Genomic DNA, 18406 nt, shown 5'->3' with positions numbered 1-18406 from the left:
GGATCTTAGAATGTAAATTAGGTTTTGATGTAATTTATTTATTTATTTTCTTGTCGTTTATTTTCTGCAGACCTTAGAATGTATAATAGGTTTTATGTAATAGTCGTAGGTGCATGTGTGCGTGTGTGTGTGTGTATGCCTCTCTTATTTGCTTCATAGTTTAGGTCAATGGTCCATGTGGTGGTCCAACGCCACCATAAGTTACCTACGTTTTATTTTTATGCTCCGTTAGTTCAGTTTTGATCTAATATTCAAAAACCACAAAAACATGCAAATAACCAAAAACTCACAAAAACATTTTTCATAATAAACCTTGATCCAAATCAAGTGACCGTCTTTTTATTTTATTTTATTTTCTTAAATCAAATATTAATCAATTTAATTCTACTTCGAGTCCATGTTCATTTAAATTAAAAAACACAAACAAATTCTTATTTGCTACTTGGCTTTTCAGTTTAAAACCATTTTTTTAAAACTAATAAAAAACACCAAACCAATCAAACGTCGTTTTCTACCTCGAACTACGAGGTTTTGATCCCTCACGGGTACGTAGGTAAGGGACCTTGTCCCACCAAATCATAAAAAATGTAGAATATTAGGTCTTTATTTATTTTTTTTCAGTTTAATTCCATTTCAAAAAAAATAAGCAAGTTATAGCACAAAAAGTTAAATAAAATCAAGAGGTTCTCGTAGAGTACTACGAACATAAAGGGTGCTAATACCTTCCCTTTATCTAACCAACCCCCCGAACCCAAAATCTTTTCAATGGGGTAGTTTGAACTTTTTTCCCCTTTTTCTTAAAAATATTAAATGTTCAGTCGTGAAATAAATTAGTGAGTCAAAAGCTAATCAAATAGCCTTGATATCCAAAAAATGACGCGACACCTACTTATTTTCTCTTATTCTATTCTAATATATATATATATATATATATAATATTTCTATAACAAATAACAAATATATCTCTATAACAAATATATTTCTATAACATATATATTTCTACACCAAATAAGAAATATATTTCTACACCAGATAACATATATATTTCTACACCAAATAACATAATATTTCCACACCAAATAACATAATATTTTATACTAATATATACCAACATATAACATAACAAAATATCACTCATCAAAATAAATCGACTAAATTATAAAAAGACATCTAAACTCAATAAAATAAATAAATAATAAAATAGGGCGTTACATGCAACACGACAGCCGGAGGGAATGAGCCCATATCTTTGAGAGAGTAAGGCCCCACATGTATTATTCCCATGTGATCAGCATGTGCAACTTGACAGTTGATAGGTAGTGAAACCCCATAAACTCATCACTTAGATAGATAACAATTAATAACATGAATAAGACTTGACTGTTATGTAATACCAACAATTAAATAGAGGGAATTCTAAGAATTATAATTGCCGCTAACATTCTGCAATCAAAACAGGTAAACTTTGCTTTGTTGCAAAACTCTAAACCCTTATCTCTTTTATTTTTATTTGTTCCCAAATAAGTAATGCAAATTGTTTGGTTGAAACAACAATCCATGTAGATATGATACTCTACTTATCACTTTATTATTTGATAAACAATTTAGTACACTTGTCTAAATCCAACCATCACTTACCTCCTTGTATGTACGAGATTTCTTTATTAATCTAAGTTTTCATAGGACTTCTTTAATAAAACTAATTGAACTTCATGAATCTTCTCATAATCCATAAGTGAATTTTTCAATTTATATACATTTGTAGCATCCTTTAGATTGACGAACTCTGCATATATGTCAAATACATATGTATTATCATTGCAATTAAGGAATGCAACCTTGCCATCCATATGTTGAAACACGTATTATATAACAATGGCAAGTGAGTAGTTAGAGTTGAGCATTATCATGATGTAATGGTTCTATCATGATTTGCATCGCGAGTTTGCATGAAATTTTCTACAATCATTCACATCTTAAAGGTATTCATAATACCATCCATGTTAGTTTTCTATAAGAAAACATGCTTTTATTTTATGGATCTTACTCGTTTAGATGATATGATCAATATCTATATATAGTTTGTGCACATAGATTTCATATAAGATTCATGGCATCTAGCCACTTCGTAGAATTTAAGCCATTCTTGTCCTTCTAGTAAGTCATGACAAAATCATGTTTCTCATCTTAGTGATATGACATATCAGACTTATCTAGATCTTTCAAGGGTTAATAGGGCTTTATATAAGTTATTTCTAGTTTTACACCCTGTAATTTTCTTTTTTATTTATCCCCTGTAATTTTTTTTTATTTATCCCCAGTAAAAACAACGGGGTAAAATACCTCTTGCTCGTTTTCTTGAAGAAGTATATATTTTTTTTTACCCCTTTATAGGTCATAAAATAATAGAAAAATAATTATTTTTCTATTATCCCATAAAGTCACTTCAATGTTCAAGAGGTATTTTATTAAAAAAGACATTATTTTGTTTCCCTGTTTGTTATAGAGTTTGAGCAGCAAAAAGAAGCTAACCCCAAAATGGATGATCTTTGGAGTATAATTTGCTTTAGTGTGTTCCTGCTAATAATCATGTTTGCATTCATCATCATGATCCTAAAGACTTCTTCAAGAAGACCCTTTTGGAGTCTGGTAAGATATTCAAACTTGCAACTGGTATCTGCCATAACAATTATCTTTATTGGTCTGCTGCGTTTATCGTTAGGAATTAACGGATGGTGGATCGATCTCTTTCATGGATTCACATGGTTGTTAGTAAGTTTAATTGTAAGTCTTCAGATAAAACAACTCACAAGAGCATGGTTGTGGATGTTTTCTTTTTTCATGTTCTTTGTTTCTGGTGTATTATGTTCTTTATCCATGTCTTCTTATGCAATCGGTAGTAGCGAACTCTCCTTCAATGCAGCTTTAGATGTTTTATCTTTTTCAGGAGCAACTTTACTTCTGTTATGCACATACCAAGTGTGTACGGGTAAATCCATTGATGAAAGCTTTTATGCTCCATTAAATGGTCAGATCAACGAAGTTGATCCTGTTAGCAATATAACCCCATTTTCGAAGGCTGGATTCTTCAGTAAGATTTCGTTTTGGTGGTTAAATCCATTGATGAAAAGGGGTCAAGAGAAAACACTTGTAGACGAGGATATCCCGAAGTTAAGAGAGTTTGACCGTGCAAAAAGTTGTTATTTGTCATTTGTAGAACAGTTAAACAAACAAAAACAACATGAATCATCATTATATTCGTCGGTCTTTTGGACAATAATTTTGTGCTACCAGAGAGAGATTTTGATAACAGGACTCTTTGCTTTGCTCAAGGTACTTGCTCTAACTTCTGGTCCTCTATTTCTGAATGAATTTATATCGGTTGCTGAAGGCAATACAAGTTTCAATTATCAGGGTTATATATTAGCGATATCACTCTTCTTTATAAAGATCATTGGATCCGTATCACAAAGACAATGGTATTTCCGGAGTAGACTTGTTGGGATGAAAGTTAGATCACTACTTAATGCATCCATTTATAAAAAAATATTAAGGTTGTCCAATTCTGCTAGATTGATTCACTCTAGTGGTGAGATAATCAATTATATAATCGTAGATGCTTATAGAATTGGAGAATTTCCGGTTTGGTTTCACCAGACTTGGACAACAAGCCTCCAACTGTGTATTGCATTAGTAATTCTTTTCCGCACAATTGGACTAGCAATTCTAGCATCATTGGCAATGATAATTCTCACTATGCTTTGCAATGCTCGCCTAGCCAAGTTAGAGCACAAGTTTCAAAGGCAACTTATGGTGGCACAAGATGAGAGATTAAAGGCTAGTTTTGAGTCTTTTGTTACTATGAAAGTGTTGAAGTTATATGCATGGGAAACACATTTTAAAAATGTTGTATATTACTTACGAAATGTGGAACTCAAATTGCTATCAGCAGTGCAGTTAAGAAAGGCGTTCTCTGTCTTTATCGTTTGGACATCACCATTGTTGGTATCTGCTGCTTCTTTTCTAGCATGTTATTTTCTGAAAGTTCCTTTGCATGCAAGTAATGTTTTCACTATTGTGGCAACTTTGCGTCTCATTCAAGAACCAATTTCAAGCATCCCAGATGTTATTGCAGTGATCATTGAGGCAAAAGTTGCGTTCTCTCGGATTGTTAATTTCCTTGAGGCACCGGAACTGCAGAGAGAAAATTTCAAGAAAAAATGCTTCAATGATAACCTTAAAGGCTCAATTTCAATAAAATGTTCTGACTTTTCATGGGAAGGTAATGCATCAAAACCAACACTAAGGAACATAAGTATGGAGGTTAGACATGGGCAAAAGGTGGCTATTTGTGGAGAAGTTGGCTCAGGAAAATCAACTCTCATTGCAACAATTCTTGGAGAAGTTTCAAAAACAAAGGGAACGGTAAAGTTTTATTCCCTTTTCACTCCCACAATACACTTCTAAATCATGCGATACTCTAATTGGTTATAACTCGGATACAGTGATGTCCTATCACATATTAATTCAACTTAGAGCAATGAATTTTATGTCCTACATTCCAGTTGTAATATTAGTCGGTATCTGATTATATATTCTGAATTACAGATTGACGTTCAAGGGAAGTTTGCGTATGTTTCTCAAACAGCATGGATACAAACAGGAACAGTACGTGAAAATATTTTGTTTGGATCTGAGTTGGATGATCAAAGATATCAAGAGACACTTCAAAAGTCTTCACTGGTAAAGGACCTTGAGTTGCTTCCCTATGGTGACCTCACTGAAATAGGTGAGAGAGGAGTTAATTTAAGTGGAGGTCAAAAGCAGCGAATTCAACTTGCTCGTGCTCTTTATCAGAATGCTGATATATATCTATTAGATGATCCATTTAGTGCTGTTGATGCGCATACTGCGAAAAATTTGTTTAATGTAATGACATCTTTTCTTCACATACTACTTGTACATGTCTAGTGTCATTTTTTACTAATGATGGCGGCTTTGAAACTTGCCAGGAATACATCATGGAAGGACTCAAAGGGAAAACACTCATACTTGTTACTCATCAAGTTGACTTCCTCCCAGCCTTTGATTCTATTTTGGTAAGTTCATTCAACTTAGGGAATATGTTATGTCATTGTTCATGTTGATGTTGTTCTTGCCTATACTCATATAAACTTTGTAATATATCCCTCCATATCGTTCATGTTTATCCTGAGACGCTGAATTTAGTTTTACATTGGCTGTTTATCATCTAACATTCAGTTCTACTGTGCTTTCTGGTTCTTATTGTTGTGTGGTAACATATTTATTTAATCTCGAGCGAAACGTTTCTACTGTAATCATCACTCGTTCTGAAATTTAGTATGAAAGGTTTCGTAAAAAACAATTTCAAGTGCAGACTACACCAGAAATGTACAATAATAACATTTAAATGTCACTCTTACAAAAGCATCATTTATAGCATTAAAATTGATATTTTACCTCCTCTGCAACATTCATTAATGTAGCTGGTTTAGAACAAAATTACGGTTGAACAATAATTTGACATTATTTACAGTTGATGTCTAATGGGGAAATCCTACAATCTGGTCCATATCACCAACTAATGACCTCAAGCCAAGAATTCAATAACCTTGTCAATGCTCGCAAAGAGACTGCTGGTTCTGACCTACTTGCAAGTGCTACTTTTTCCGAAAGACATTCAACTTCCATAAAGAGTATGCAAGCTTCGGTGTTGAAGCAGTATAAAGCACCAAATGGAAATCAATTGATTCATCAAGAAGAGAGAGAGAAAGGCGACACAGGATTGAAGCCTTACTTACAATATCTGAATCAGATGAAAGGCTATATATTATTCTCTACGGCTTTTCTTTGTCACCTTATTTTTGTGTTTTGTCAGATATTGCAAAACTCGTGGATGGCTTCTAATGTTGACAATCCCCTTGTCAGCACATTGCGATTGATTTTAGTTCATCTCCTTATCGGTGGTTTTTCAACAGTTTTTTTGTTCATCAGATGTCTACTTATAGTTACTTTGGGTCTTAAATCATCAAAAGATTTATTTTCACAACTGATGAATTCCCTCTTTCATGCACCTATGTCATTTTATGATTCAACACCATTGGGAAGGATACTTAGTAGGGTGAGAATAATGCACAATTATTTTCCTTTCTATGAAATACAATACAAAAAAGAAAACAAAAAAATCTAACTGTCATTTCATTGTGTAGGTCTCGTCTGATCTAAGCATTATGGATCTTGACCTGCCCTTTAGCCTCAGTTATTCAATGGGAGCCACTATAAATTTTTATTCTAGTCTTACAGTTTTAGCAGTTGTCACATGGCAAGTCTTAATTGTCGCTATACCAATGGTTTATGTAGTTATTCGCATGCAGGTAAGGAAAAGATTCATATTTAAGTATGAACATAAAACAACTACCAAGCTTTACTATATGGATCAAATGATTCCATAATGTTTTAAACTTTTAACGATCTCTTCGTCTATTTTTTGGTAAATTTTTAATATTCTTTTTTTATATGATTTAAGCAATTCTTTGTTGAAAAGAAACTATAGTAAGGTATATTTTGTGTTTTAAGCAGAGATACTACATTGCCTCTGAAAAAGAAGTAATGAGGATGAATGGCACCACAAAGTCGTCATTAGCTAATCATGTAAATGAAACTGTTGCTGGAGCTGCAACTATAAGGGCTTTTGAGGAGGAAGATTGTTTTTTTGAGAAAAACCTTGACCTAATTGATATAAATGCTAGTGCTTTTTTCCATAGTTTTTCCTCAAAAGAGTGGTTGATCCAACGGTTAGAAATAATCAGTGCAGTTGTTCTTACCACTGGAGCACTTTGCATGGTTATGCTCCCTCCTGGAACATTCACCTCAGGTGAGAATTTGGTCATTATTTTATCGGAAATGTCGTGGTTTGTTCGAGCATTGTAGGCTAAATCCTTTATTTCAGGAATTATTGGCATGGCTTTATCCTACGGCCTTTCACTAAACAATTCCTTAGTATTTTCAATTCAAAATCAATGCACTCTTGCGAATCACATAATATCAGTAGAGAGATTAAATCAATATATGCATATACAAAGCGAGGCCAAGGAAACTGTAGAAGGTAATCGTCCTCCTCTGAATTGGCCAGTTGCAGGCAAAGTAAAAATAAACGACTTAAAGGTAATTGGTACTTATTTTAAAAATGTGAAGCATAATGTTCAGAAAAGATGCATCTTAAACGAATCACACCATTTGTTTGTTTATACCATGCCAGATACGATACAGGCCTGACGGACCACTTGTACTTGACGGGATCACATGCACGTTTACAGCAGGGCACAAGATTGGTATTGTTGGAAGAACAGGAAGTGGGAAATCCACTCTTATTAGTGCTTTATTTCGTCTAGTGGAACCAGCAGGAGGGAAAATTATAGTTGATGGACTAGACATATCATCTATTGGCCTTCAAGATTTGAGGTCGCGTTTTGCGATTATACCTCAGGATCCTACCCTATTCAATGGGACTGTAAAATATAACTTGGATCCTTTATCTCAACACACTGATCAAGAGATATGGGAGGTAAAACATGCTTAATTTTACTTATCTTTGTTTTGCATTGCAAATGTAGACTAATCCTTGATCGATATAAAGGTTCTTGGGAAGTGTCAGTTGCGAGAAGTTGTCCAAGGGAAAGAAGAGGGTTTAAACTCCTCAGGTACACTTTCATGCTTCATTGTTATAGTTCTTCTGGAAGTACATTTTTTCCCATGTTAGTAATAAATAGTGAAAAATTGTTAACAGTTGTTGAAGGTGGATCAAATTGGAGCATGGGACAAAGACAGTTATTTTGTTTAGCGCGCGCTCTTTTGAGGAGAAGTAGGATATTGGTGTTGGATGAAGCAACTGCATCAGTTGATAATTCTACAGATCTGATTCTGCAAAAAATCATTAGGGCTGAGTTTGCAGATTGTACAGTGATCACAGTAGCACACAGGATACCAACTGTGATGGATTGCAATATGGTTCTTTCTATAAGTGATGGTACGTTTATTTTTTGAGTTTCAATGTCCCTCACTCCATCATTCTCATTTAACAAACACTTAAGAGACTAATCATAAGCTCGATATCCATTTTTTTTTTATTGTTTATAATCATTGCTCGATATCGAAACAGTAGAATTAATCTGACACACACCAAATGTAGGTTTGTTGTTGAGCAAAGGATATGGTTGCATTCACCTAGTTAGAGAGAGTATAAGGTTTCTTTTTTAAGATTTCGACCGTGTATAGCACATAAAAGATAACATGTAAGATATGAGGCACTTGATCAGTTATCTGCTTTCTTCTAATAAAAGAAGCCTTTGACTGTGTTTTCAGGAAAATTGGCTGAGTATGATGAGCCCACAAACTTGATGAAGAGAGAAGAATCGTTGTTCAGGAAACTTGTCAAGGAATATCGCTCTTACGTTCAGTCTACCAAATCGGATTGATGTCAAATTTACCAATCTTGTGTTTCTATGTTGACTAAAATTATATCCATAGTTGCATGAGTTTCAGCATCAGCTGCTGCAAATTCACAAAAAGATGAGAAAAATGTCACTTGAAAAGCCCTATGTACTTTGTAGGCCGACACCATAACCTATGCTTATTGTCACTTGCTTTGTATAGGTCATCGGCACTTGAAAATACTTTCAACAGGTGTGATGCGTGCACAAAATGACAGCTAACATTGCTCATGCTAAAGTATTGAAGTTGTGAAATTACGAAGTTGAAGAATTCAGTTTCAAAAGCTCCAGACGAAGACACCAAAGTCTCATTAGATTGTATAGATGAAGTGATAATGAAGCAGAAGAAGAAAGTGTGCAGTATTAGCATGAGCATCTTGTTCGTCTGCATTGTGTTTATGATGATGGTTTGTTGTGTATGACTATCGACTTCCATGTGCATCTCATCAACATTGAGTTGAAGAAGAGCGTCAATCCAAGTCAATGCCATTGTCAAACTGAATAATAGAGACAAAAGTTGAGACTGCAATTAAGGATTGATACCTCAAAGATAAGGGTTCAGTATATGATTGATACATTCAATTACGGACCAATATAGTGAAGAATCATATATCCTTATCTGTATGCTGAAGGTGAATATGGAGCATTGGCAGGTGCAAGGCAGAATTGAAGCAGAATGAAGCGCAACATTGGTTATGCAAGGAATTGATGCACATATTATAATTAAAGAAGTTGAAATACATGCTTTATGTAAAAGAATTTACTTCCATTGGGCATAAAAAAAAATATTGAGAAAGTATGAGTTTCTTGGTGCTACTGTCAAAACACAAGCAGTTAGCAAAATGAGTGAGTCAAGTGGATATATGATGTTAAGAATGAAACCAATATTGCCAAATGGTTGCAGCAGAAATTGCAATAGCAGTAGTTGTAAAGAAAAGAAATGAAAGGTATCGAGATTCGGAGCTATTGACTCACTTAACAAGAATTTACACGGCTCTAGAGATCCCTCTAATGCTCACTTGCATTTCTCTCTATGATCTAAAAAATAGTCACAAGTTGTTATGATATCAAACTAGCATCAAACCTAGACTTATATAGCTAACCGTTCGAACTATATCAGTTAGGTATACACAGTTGTAACCAACCTCTTGTACTAATGAGGTGTATTCATACAATTTATTGTCCCATCACAATAATGTATCTTACTCATAAGGCTCAACCCAAGACAAAGTAGAAAAGCAAAATGAATGCAGAAATATCACTAATATACTAAAATACCTCCTACTAAAATATGCAATGTCCAGATAAATTTTTCCTGCATCATGACTACAGTTTGATTTTCAAGCCTATCCTAATCATGCCGGAAATAAAATTTGAAGTTTTACTATCTAAATTCAAGATAAAGTTGTAAAAAATTTGAACCATGAATGTGGCAGTCATGTCTTTCAAGTAAAAACTTTTTTACTCTAGAATTTTTCATTGTTTATGAGAATGGTAACTATCCTAGCTTTTTCTGGTAGAACAAGAATAACAGGATGAAACATGAAAATCAAACATATTAGACTTTGAAGATTGTATTTTTTCCTACAAACAACATTTAATAATAAAGCCAGAGACAAATTTAGCCTATCTATTCAGAACAAGTTTTTTCACCTCATCAAGTTTTACACCATAATAAATAATCAAAATGAACTTAGGAATTCCACAACCCTAAAACTATTACCCTTTTTCACCGCCATATTCAGCAACGCTCCAGACCCACAAATGAACCTAAGCAATTCAGCCAGCTAGAGAATAACCCTTCTATTGAAACGAACAAACACAACCAACCTGAAAAAGAGACATTTCAACTATGACGTTATAAGTCTATTTTGAGGATTGAGGTGCAATAAATATTAAAATATTGAGACATTGTAAGGCAACATATATGGAAATGAACTTCACTATAATCTAAGACAATAAATCAATTATATTCAGGTCATTTTACCAATGTTATGAATTGTACACTGTGTTGCATGTGTGTAAGAATTCAATAATATCATTTACACAACCATATGATGATGATATATCTTCAAAACAACTTTAAAACCCTTGCAAATAAAAGACCAAAATATACAAAACTTTCATTTTGACATTAATCATTCAACAAGAATAATCAGTTATCTTGTAATCCATTAAACACTATCAAGAAGCAAGAGCTAAAACATAAAAAACCATAAGATGATCATTGTTAACTTGAATCTGTGCATACTATCAGGGTTATCAAAGTCACGATTTAAATTGTAAGATCATGCGATCTTAATGGTCCCCCACAATAGATCCAATACAAAATCATTTGCTGTGAAAACCGTAGCCAAGATCGTAAAATCGCAGCCAGGATCATAAAAATGAATCATTTTTTGTGCCGCAAGTGCGGCCTCTCACTCCATCTCTCTATGTCGCACGCAACATTGCAGCCATTTTTCTCTAAATCACTTTGCTCTGTCTCTCCCCTGTTGTGGTTCGTTCAGTTTCTTCCCTCTCCCACATCTCTCTATCAACACACCACATAGTGAATGCATAGCAGCTATGGAATAAATGCAAGGTATAAATCATGTTAACATTTCAACCCAGCCAATCACAAAAGTTGACACCACTAAGCAGTAACAACAAAAACATAGCGACCATATGCACAATTAAAAGGTCCGTATTATGTCTGAACAGAAACCAAAATGTTTCAAATAATAATTAGCACCAAAACCAACTGAGTGGTAATGGTAACCATTAATTGAAAACTGAAATTTGAATGTATTATATGATTAATTCCGCAATAAAACATATGAAGTTACCAAGAAATTAATAATATGTTAAATTCTTTAGAAAATTGATTACTAACAGGTATAGAGGGAAGCTCTAGAAAGTGGGCAAACTAGGATGAGCACTAAGCCACATATGCAAGTACCCGTAATGATAAATATGTTGACATTCTGTTAACAACCACACCTTTTCATCATCTTGAAAAATACTCAAACATTTTCTGCATTCCTTCTAATTCCCAAAATTACAGAAATGTAATGAGACATAGAATTGCATTACAATCTTACTGTAAGTTTCTGAAAGCTATATATGAGTTCTTCACACAAATGTTAAGTGTACGATAATCAGATGAGTGAGTGGTGCAAAAACCTGATCCCCACAAAAAAAATAAAAAATAGTGTGCTGACTGATTCTATAACTGCAAGGTTTGGAGAATTGAATTGCTACATGATTTAGAGCAATGATATTACAACCTATGAGTTTCAAGATAATAGAGATATGATTTAATGGTAATTGAAGAAGCGAGAACTATAATATTAGGGAGCACAATAGTGAACCAACCTAGGAGTAATCCAAAAACTAGCATCATATGAAACAAGTTCAAGTTCACCAACAAAGGAAAGATGGTCAAATCATCTAGTAACACTAGAAACTAGCATTGTCATAAGGTTAATTAATATTGAAAGAAAACACATATTATCCTAAATGAAATTCACTTGTACTATGAGCTACATATACGTTAATTATTGAATACTTATTTGCATTAACCAACAAGCCTGTCATACTAGACTAGTGTATAAAGCAATTTTGTCAATTAAGATTAATAACAAACAGAGAATGAATGATTATGTTAATCCCAAACTGTCATCGGAAAACTGAAGTTTTCAAGATATCTGTCATCAGAAAACTGAAGTTTTCAAGATATGACTATTCTCTCACAATCTCTAGATAACTAATTGATTTTATATCTTTCAAAAAGAGGAAACAAAGAACCTAGACATTATGAACTCTATAATTTCACAACTATTCTCAGTACCAAGAAAAAGAAAAGACTAATTGGTAGAGAAGCCCCATTTACTTATATATCTTTCAAACGCCTGTGCCAACATTCTGATTATTTCTTACCACAAAATCGAATTAACAACTTAGTAATATTTTGACCACCTTAGTTTGAAACATTGTATTTTGAGTAGGGGTGGGCTAAAAAACCAAAAATTGAACCGAACTGTTGAACTGAAGTGAACCGAACTGCTATTGAACTGAACCGTTATGTAAAAGTTATGAACCGAACTGTTATGTACAAGTTATGAACCGAACTGCTATTGAACCGAACCATTTTGAAAAAACCAAAACTGAACTTTTACTGAATCCAGCCAACTTGGAATCCCCAAGTTTTCATAAATAATATTGGAACAGAAAGTGTCTATTTCCATCCATAAAGAACAAGAATTTGTGAACAGAAAGTGTCTATATCATAAACCTTAATATTGGCTGAATATCAAGGTTCATCACTGTTTGTTTGCTCTGCTGCATTTTTTACTCAGTTTTTTTACTGACTTAGTTTGTTTTCTACCATTAGGGTGATTTCTTGATCTGTTACCAATTATTGAGTTAGTTTTTAACGAAACAGAAGTGAACAAAACCATTTAAGTTAACATTAATTCAGTTCGGTTTTTTTCTTAACAAAACAGTTCACCATTTTGAAGAACCAGTCCGGTTTGGTTCGAACATAAGTTAATAAGTTTGAGCAGTGAGCAAACATTATAATATCTTCATAATCAAATGTTAGAAAAAGCAAATGAGAAACCATCGAATGCAATTCATGACATTGAACTATTTAAAATATAATGTACGATGTGCACGAATTAACAATTCAAACTAACCAAACAATTGGAAATAATAATTTTCAGCCAGTTGATTCCATCAACCAGTCGGTAATTAACAAGCGTAAAATAAATAACACAAACAAAAACTAACCATGTAGATCTTGTAGTTGAATCTCATGCTTAAGGTAATATCAAGCTCTCAATGTAGACTACTGGCTCCATTAAACAATTCATGTTTAGAATCTCAGGAATATTAAAAGTACCATTTTTGGAATGTAAACAACTAACTTCACTTCGTTACTTCCCAAGTCACGAAAATCCACTAAGATTCGATCATCCTCAGAAATATATAAAGCCTTGGTGTAGGAAAATGAACCCTGATCTTCCATGTAAGGAACACTGTAAAATTTAGTCCAGGACTCTTTATTTCCACATTCCTTCAAAACCCAAACATCAAAAAACATAATATTACGCGTATAGATGCACAGACAATCCTTCAACACTCCCAAGTTGTGAAAATTCCCTTCAAAACTCCCAAGGTTTTGATACGATTTGTTCTCTAAATCAAGAGAAACAATGGCAACACTATTTGGACTATTAAATGCCAACCAATTAACAGTGCCACTCACAAATATCCCGGATCCATGGATGTAACCAGAATATGGAAAACACTAACTTCATTTCGGTTAGTACAAAAGGAAATACCAATAAGCTTATAATTATCAATGAAAGGATCGTAGCCATGGCAAGAGAACATACTCAATGGTCTTCTGTATGCATGGTTTTCGCAAGCAACGGGGTAATTGCGTTGTGTCAGTCTGGGTAACCCTAAAAGTTGATAAAATAGATGCAATTGGGGAATCAAACAGAAGAAACTCCTGTAACTCATTTGTAGAGCTTACCATGAGGTGGTGGCGCCATGATTGAAGGTGCTTCTTCGCGAATTTGGGATCTGAGATTAGAGATTTCCAGAACTTTCCGAGACATTGAAGTTGAAGGAGGAGCTTCACTGGTAACCTAGATAGAATTTCAGCGATGAGATCGAAGGTAAGAGAGGGAAGTGGGGATTCGGTAGAAGTAATCAATTGCTGCCTCTTTGAAGAAACGGTGTCGTTTTGCTCTTCCCTCTCGTTAGGTTGTGCCATTGATGAATGGTCGGCGTCGTTTTGCTCTTCTAAAGTAGAGCGGAGGTTCCAAAATGGGGTTTGTTTGTTTGTTTGTTTTCCTTCAGATGCTTTTTTATTTTTGGTGGTGGCCTAGAATTGAACTACGGACCTTGGATAGTTTTTTTTTTTTTTTTTTTTTTTTACAGTGGCCTTGCATAAATTATGCAATGTCCCTACCAACTGAGCTAAGTTGACGTGGACAGACCATGAATAGTTTATATTGTTCTGCAATTGAGCTAAGCTCACGAGGACAATATATGCCCACGTGGGAGAAATTTTTTTACCTCTAAACTTAATTAGATAAGGATAATAAAGTAATGAAACAATAATGTTGTAATCGATAACAACAAGATGTAGGCGTTGGAATAATGGATTACTTATAGTTCATATTATAGGAGGTCTGAAACAGTGGCTGGTGGCGTTAAAGAAGCAATAGGGTTGGAAGTGTGGTTTTTACTGGTAACAAATAAGAGTGATAGATAACCTAATAAGAAAAGTTGATTTTTACAACAAGCCAAAATGAGTTATATTAACAAAAAGTTTTGATCCCTAGCTGAAGGAGTGTCTAAGGAAATAAAACAAGGTTACAACAAAAGTTTAGTGATTTTCTCACCTTCACGACAGGCAATTCCTTAAACACGTTACTGTGCATTTTCCCAATCATCATCTGATTGTTAGCAAAATATATCATATAATACTTTTAAATAAACAAATACATAATATTAAAAATTACCACGTGCCCGAAATAGAAACACATAGTAGTAATATTTACATTAGCCAACATGCAATTTCTTTTCAATAAAACCAAACTTAATTGTAATTGAAAGACAAAGAATTAAAGACGTTCATTTGTAAAACTGTAATTGAAAGACAGAGAATTAAAATAACGTTCATCTATAAATAAATAGAAACATTCAATTTTCAATTGTAATAAGTACATAAAAAATCAATTGCTATTATATCAAAATGATCACTTAAATGAGAATTTGGTAGTTAAATCAATAATAACGTGGTTACACAACAACCGAAGAAACTGCATATAACTTATATGAAATTATTTAAATAAATTAACTTAAATGTCGTTATTCTGAAAATTGTTTTTTTTTTAATAGTGAGTGAAAAACATGTTTGTGGGAATGAAAATTGAAGTTAACAAAGTTTGGGGATTTACTTATAAAATATCAACTAATTTCATGTTTGTTCCTTGCAAAGGAAAAGGAAGGAAAATATGGTTGAAATTCCTAAATTTGTTCATGCTTTCATCATCTTTTTTTCTTTAATTGTTCTCGTGACCCCGCCACTCAGGCTTTAGTACGTTCTTTCTCACACCCATTTTTAAATTTTATCATTTCTTATATACATAATCATTCATCTCTTTTTAGTTATTGTCATTAATTGTTATGATATCGCGGATGGATTTTGCTTCACTCTAAAGGATTGTCCACAAACATGTAACTTTCAATGGTGTATTTTTTTTATTTGTTCGTGTCCATAATCATTCATCTATTTTTTTACAAAATGTTACAAAGCTGCTGAGAAGACGCCACGTGCCCCAAAATAGGGGGTCAAAATTGCAACTTTTTGTAATGATAAAGGGAGCTTATTTATCTAAAGATAAAGGATTAAAAGAGTATATTTCCATAAAGTTAGAGGGTCAAAAGAGCATATTTCCCTAAAGATAGAGGACAAAATTTTAATTTTTTTTAATAGGGGCCAAAATCGCAACACTTTGAAAACCGAGGGAGCAAAAAGTGTACTTTAGTCATAAAATTATTGTTGTTCTAATGCATAAAGTATATTAAAAATAAATTATATATTTTATTACTACATGTTCATACTAATTGTGTCATTGGTGGTGAGATTAGAGGTGCTTCTTCGCGAATTTGGAATCTGAGATTAGTTCACGAGGGTAAGAGATTAGAGAGCTTTAGCCCACGAGGACAATATTTGCCCACACCATGTTAGGGTGGGAGAAATTTTTTTACCTTTAAACTTAATTAGATAAGGATAATAAAGTAATGAAGCAATAATGTTGTAATCAATAACAACAAGATGTAGGCGTTGGAATAATGGATTACTCATAGTTCATATTATAGGAGGTCTAAAACAGTGGCTCGTGGCATTAGAGTAGCAATAGGGTTGGAAGTGTGGTTTTTATTGATAACAAATAAGAGTGATAGATAACGTAATAAGAAAAGTTGATTTTTTTCAACAAGCCAAAATGAGTTAAATTAACAAAAAGTTTTGATCCCTAGCACAAGGAGTGCCTAAGGAAATAAAACAAGGTTACAACAAAGTTTCGGTCAAACCAACAAAAGACAAAAAAGAAAAAACATCAGTCAATCCCCAAACAAATAAGGGGATGCTGCCACCACATATAATAACCAAATGAAAAGCACACATTTTTTGTTTTCAACCATCTGAGAGATATAATCTTAACCTTCTCAAGTAATTGCGTTGTTGTTTTAGTTGTGTTGGCAAATAGTCTTTGGTTTCTTTCATTCCAAAGAATCCAAATACCACAAAGCCAAATCAAATGTAGAAAAGACCATTGTGAAGTGTAACCACCTGAAGAGTAAACAAACTGATAATAATGATCCAAAACCTGTTGAGGGTCCACAGAAAAGCCTTAATCTCTATTTATATGCTTTGAAAATCTTGGCCACTAATGAATCCAGTTTTTCAATAAAATTCCATCCTTGTTGTACCACCATAGCCAAATTAAAAGCCTTAAGTTTACGAAATCCCATTCCACCCTTCGCTTTTGGACATGCCACCCTCTCCCACGACATCCATCTTATGCCTCAATTATTCCCTCTACCTCCCCACCAAAAAGCATTCAACATCTTATCAATATCATTAATAATTGAATTTGGGAGAACGTAAATACTCATAATATATGACGGGATTGCTTGGAGCATATATTTTATCATCACTTCCTTACTAGCTTTCGACAAAGCTCTTCCTATCCAAGAGTTAATCTACTTCCATATACGATCTTTAATGTAGATGTTTTACTCCTTCTGATCATATATGGTAACCCCAAATACCTTTTTGTATCTAACACATGACGAACTACTAGTATTCGAGACAAGTTGTGTTAGGCCGCATGGCTCAAGTTGCTCGTAAAGAAGACCTCTGACTTTGATAAATTGATTTCTTGGCCAGAGGTCTCTGCATAGACCCTCAGAATATTCAAAATATGGTGCCCTTCAACAACATTAGCCTTGCAAAATAAAAAATAGTCATCTGCAAACTTGCACTCCATGAAGAATTTTGCTCTCCACCCAGCACAAAACACTCGCACCCTGCAGCCATGCCCAAAATGCCCCTGCGCTAGTTAACTAGCGCACGTGTAAACTAGTGCGCAAGTTAAGTAACGTTGCGCACGTTAAGTGGCGCAAAGTGGCTATTTTTTTATTTATTCTAAAATATTTTATTTACTTTATTCTAAATTATTTGGTCACTTTATTCTAATTTATTTATGCACTTAAAATAAATTCAATTTTATTCTAATTCAATTTTTATTCTAATTTATTTATTCATTAAATACAAAATTAGAAAATAAATTCGATTTTACTTATTCAATATTTATTAATTCAAATACATAATCATAAACATAAAATAAATGCAAAAATAAATACAAAATAAAAAACAAAATTAATAAATATAACTCTCATTTTATTACTATGACATCAAGATCCCTTGAGTTAAATTTAAATTTGGTTCCTTTTATACACATGATGATTCTTTTTACCCACGGTAAAAAGATTTTTGGAGTAAAAGGAAGCAAACCTAATTTTATCTAAAGGGATTCCCCAACCTAATGTGTAACGCCCTATTTCTAATAAAGCGATAAAACACACGAATAATATAAATATTCAAGAAATAGACGCTACGTCTACAATAAAAATCAAATCAACATGCATATATAAAAATTCTCAACAGTCGCAGCGGATATAAATCATACATATCCAAAGTATACATGCCATGAGATCAAAATACATCATCATATAAATTCTTCAAGTACCGACATATGGGTAAAATCTCAATAATAAATAAATCCAGCAAAACCAATCTAGAATAATCATAAAGATAGGCATCCTAG

The 18406-nt window shown here is 33.4% G+C and overlaps 2 protein-coding genes across 2 annotated transcripts; one reads left to right on the top strand and one right to left on the bottom strand.

Annotated features, from left to right (window-relative positions):
* The first annotated feature begins 2476 nt into the window (after nt 1-2476).
* LOC25479663 (ABC transporter C family member 10) lies at nt 2477-9785 on the top strand. The gene is made up of 11 exons (XM_013587888.3): nt 2477-4425; nt 4609-4929; nt 5013-5099; nt 5558-6142; nt 6231-6395; nt 6601-6895; nt 6971-7185; nt 7280-7585; nt 7658-7721; nt 7808-8047; nt 8383-9785. Exons 1-11 carry the CDS (start codon nt 2539-2541, stop codon nt 8493-8495), a joined length of 4278 nt encoding a protein of 1425 aa, XP_013443342.1. The 5' UTR covers nt 2477-2538; the 3' UTR covers nt 8496-9785.
* A 261-nt stretch (nt 9786-10046) lies between these two features.
* LOC25499982 (putative F-box protein At1g47790) lies at nt 10047-14357 on the bottom strand. Its single transcript, XM_039835134.1, has 2 exons — nt 14035-14357; nt 10047-10340 (listed from the first exon to the last, which is right to left on the bottom strand). The coding sequence occupies exons 1-2, from the start codon at nt 14275-14277 to the stop codon at nt 10314-10316; spliced, it is 270 nt and encodes an 89-aa protein (XP_039691068.1). The 5' UTR covers nt 14278-14357; the 3' UTR covers nt 10047-10313.
* Nucleotides 14358-18406: the final 4049 nt, after the last annotated feature.

The sequence above is a fragment of the Medicago truncatula genome, chromosome 6 (genome assembly GCF_003473485.1).
Source record: "Medicago truncatula cultivar Jemalong A17 chromosome 6, MtrunA17r5.0-ANR, whole genome shotgun sequence".
Taxonomy (NCBI): domain Eukaryota; kingdom Viridiplantae; phylum Streptophyta; class Magnoliopsida; order Fabales; family Fabaceae; genus Medicago; species Medicago truncatula.
This window is presented reverse-complemented; position numbering and strand designations above follow the sequence as displayed.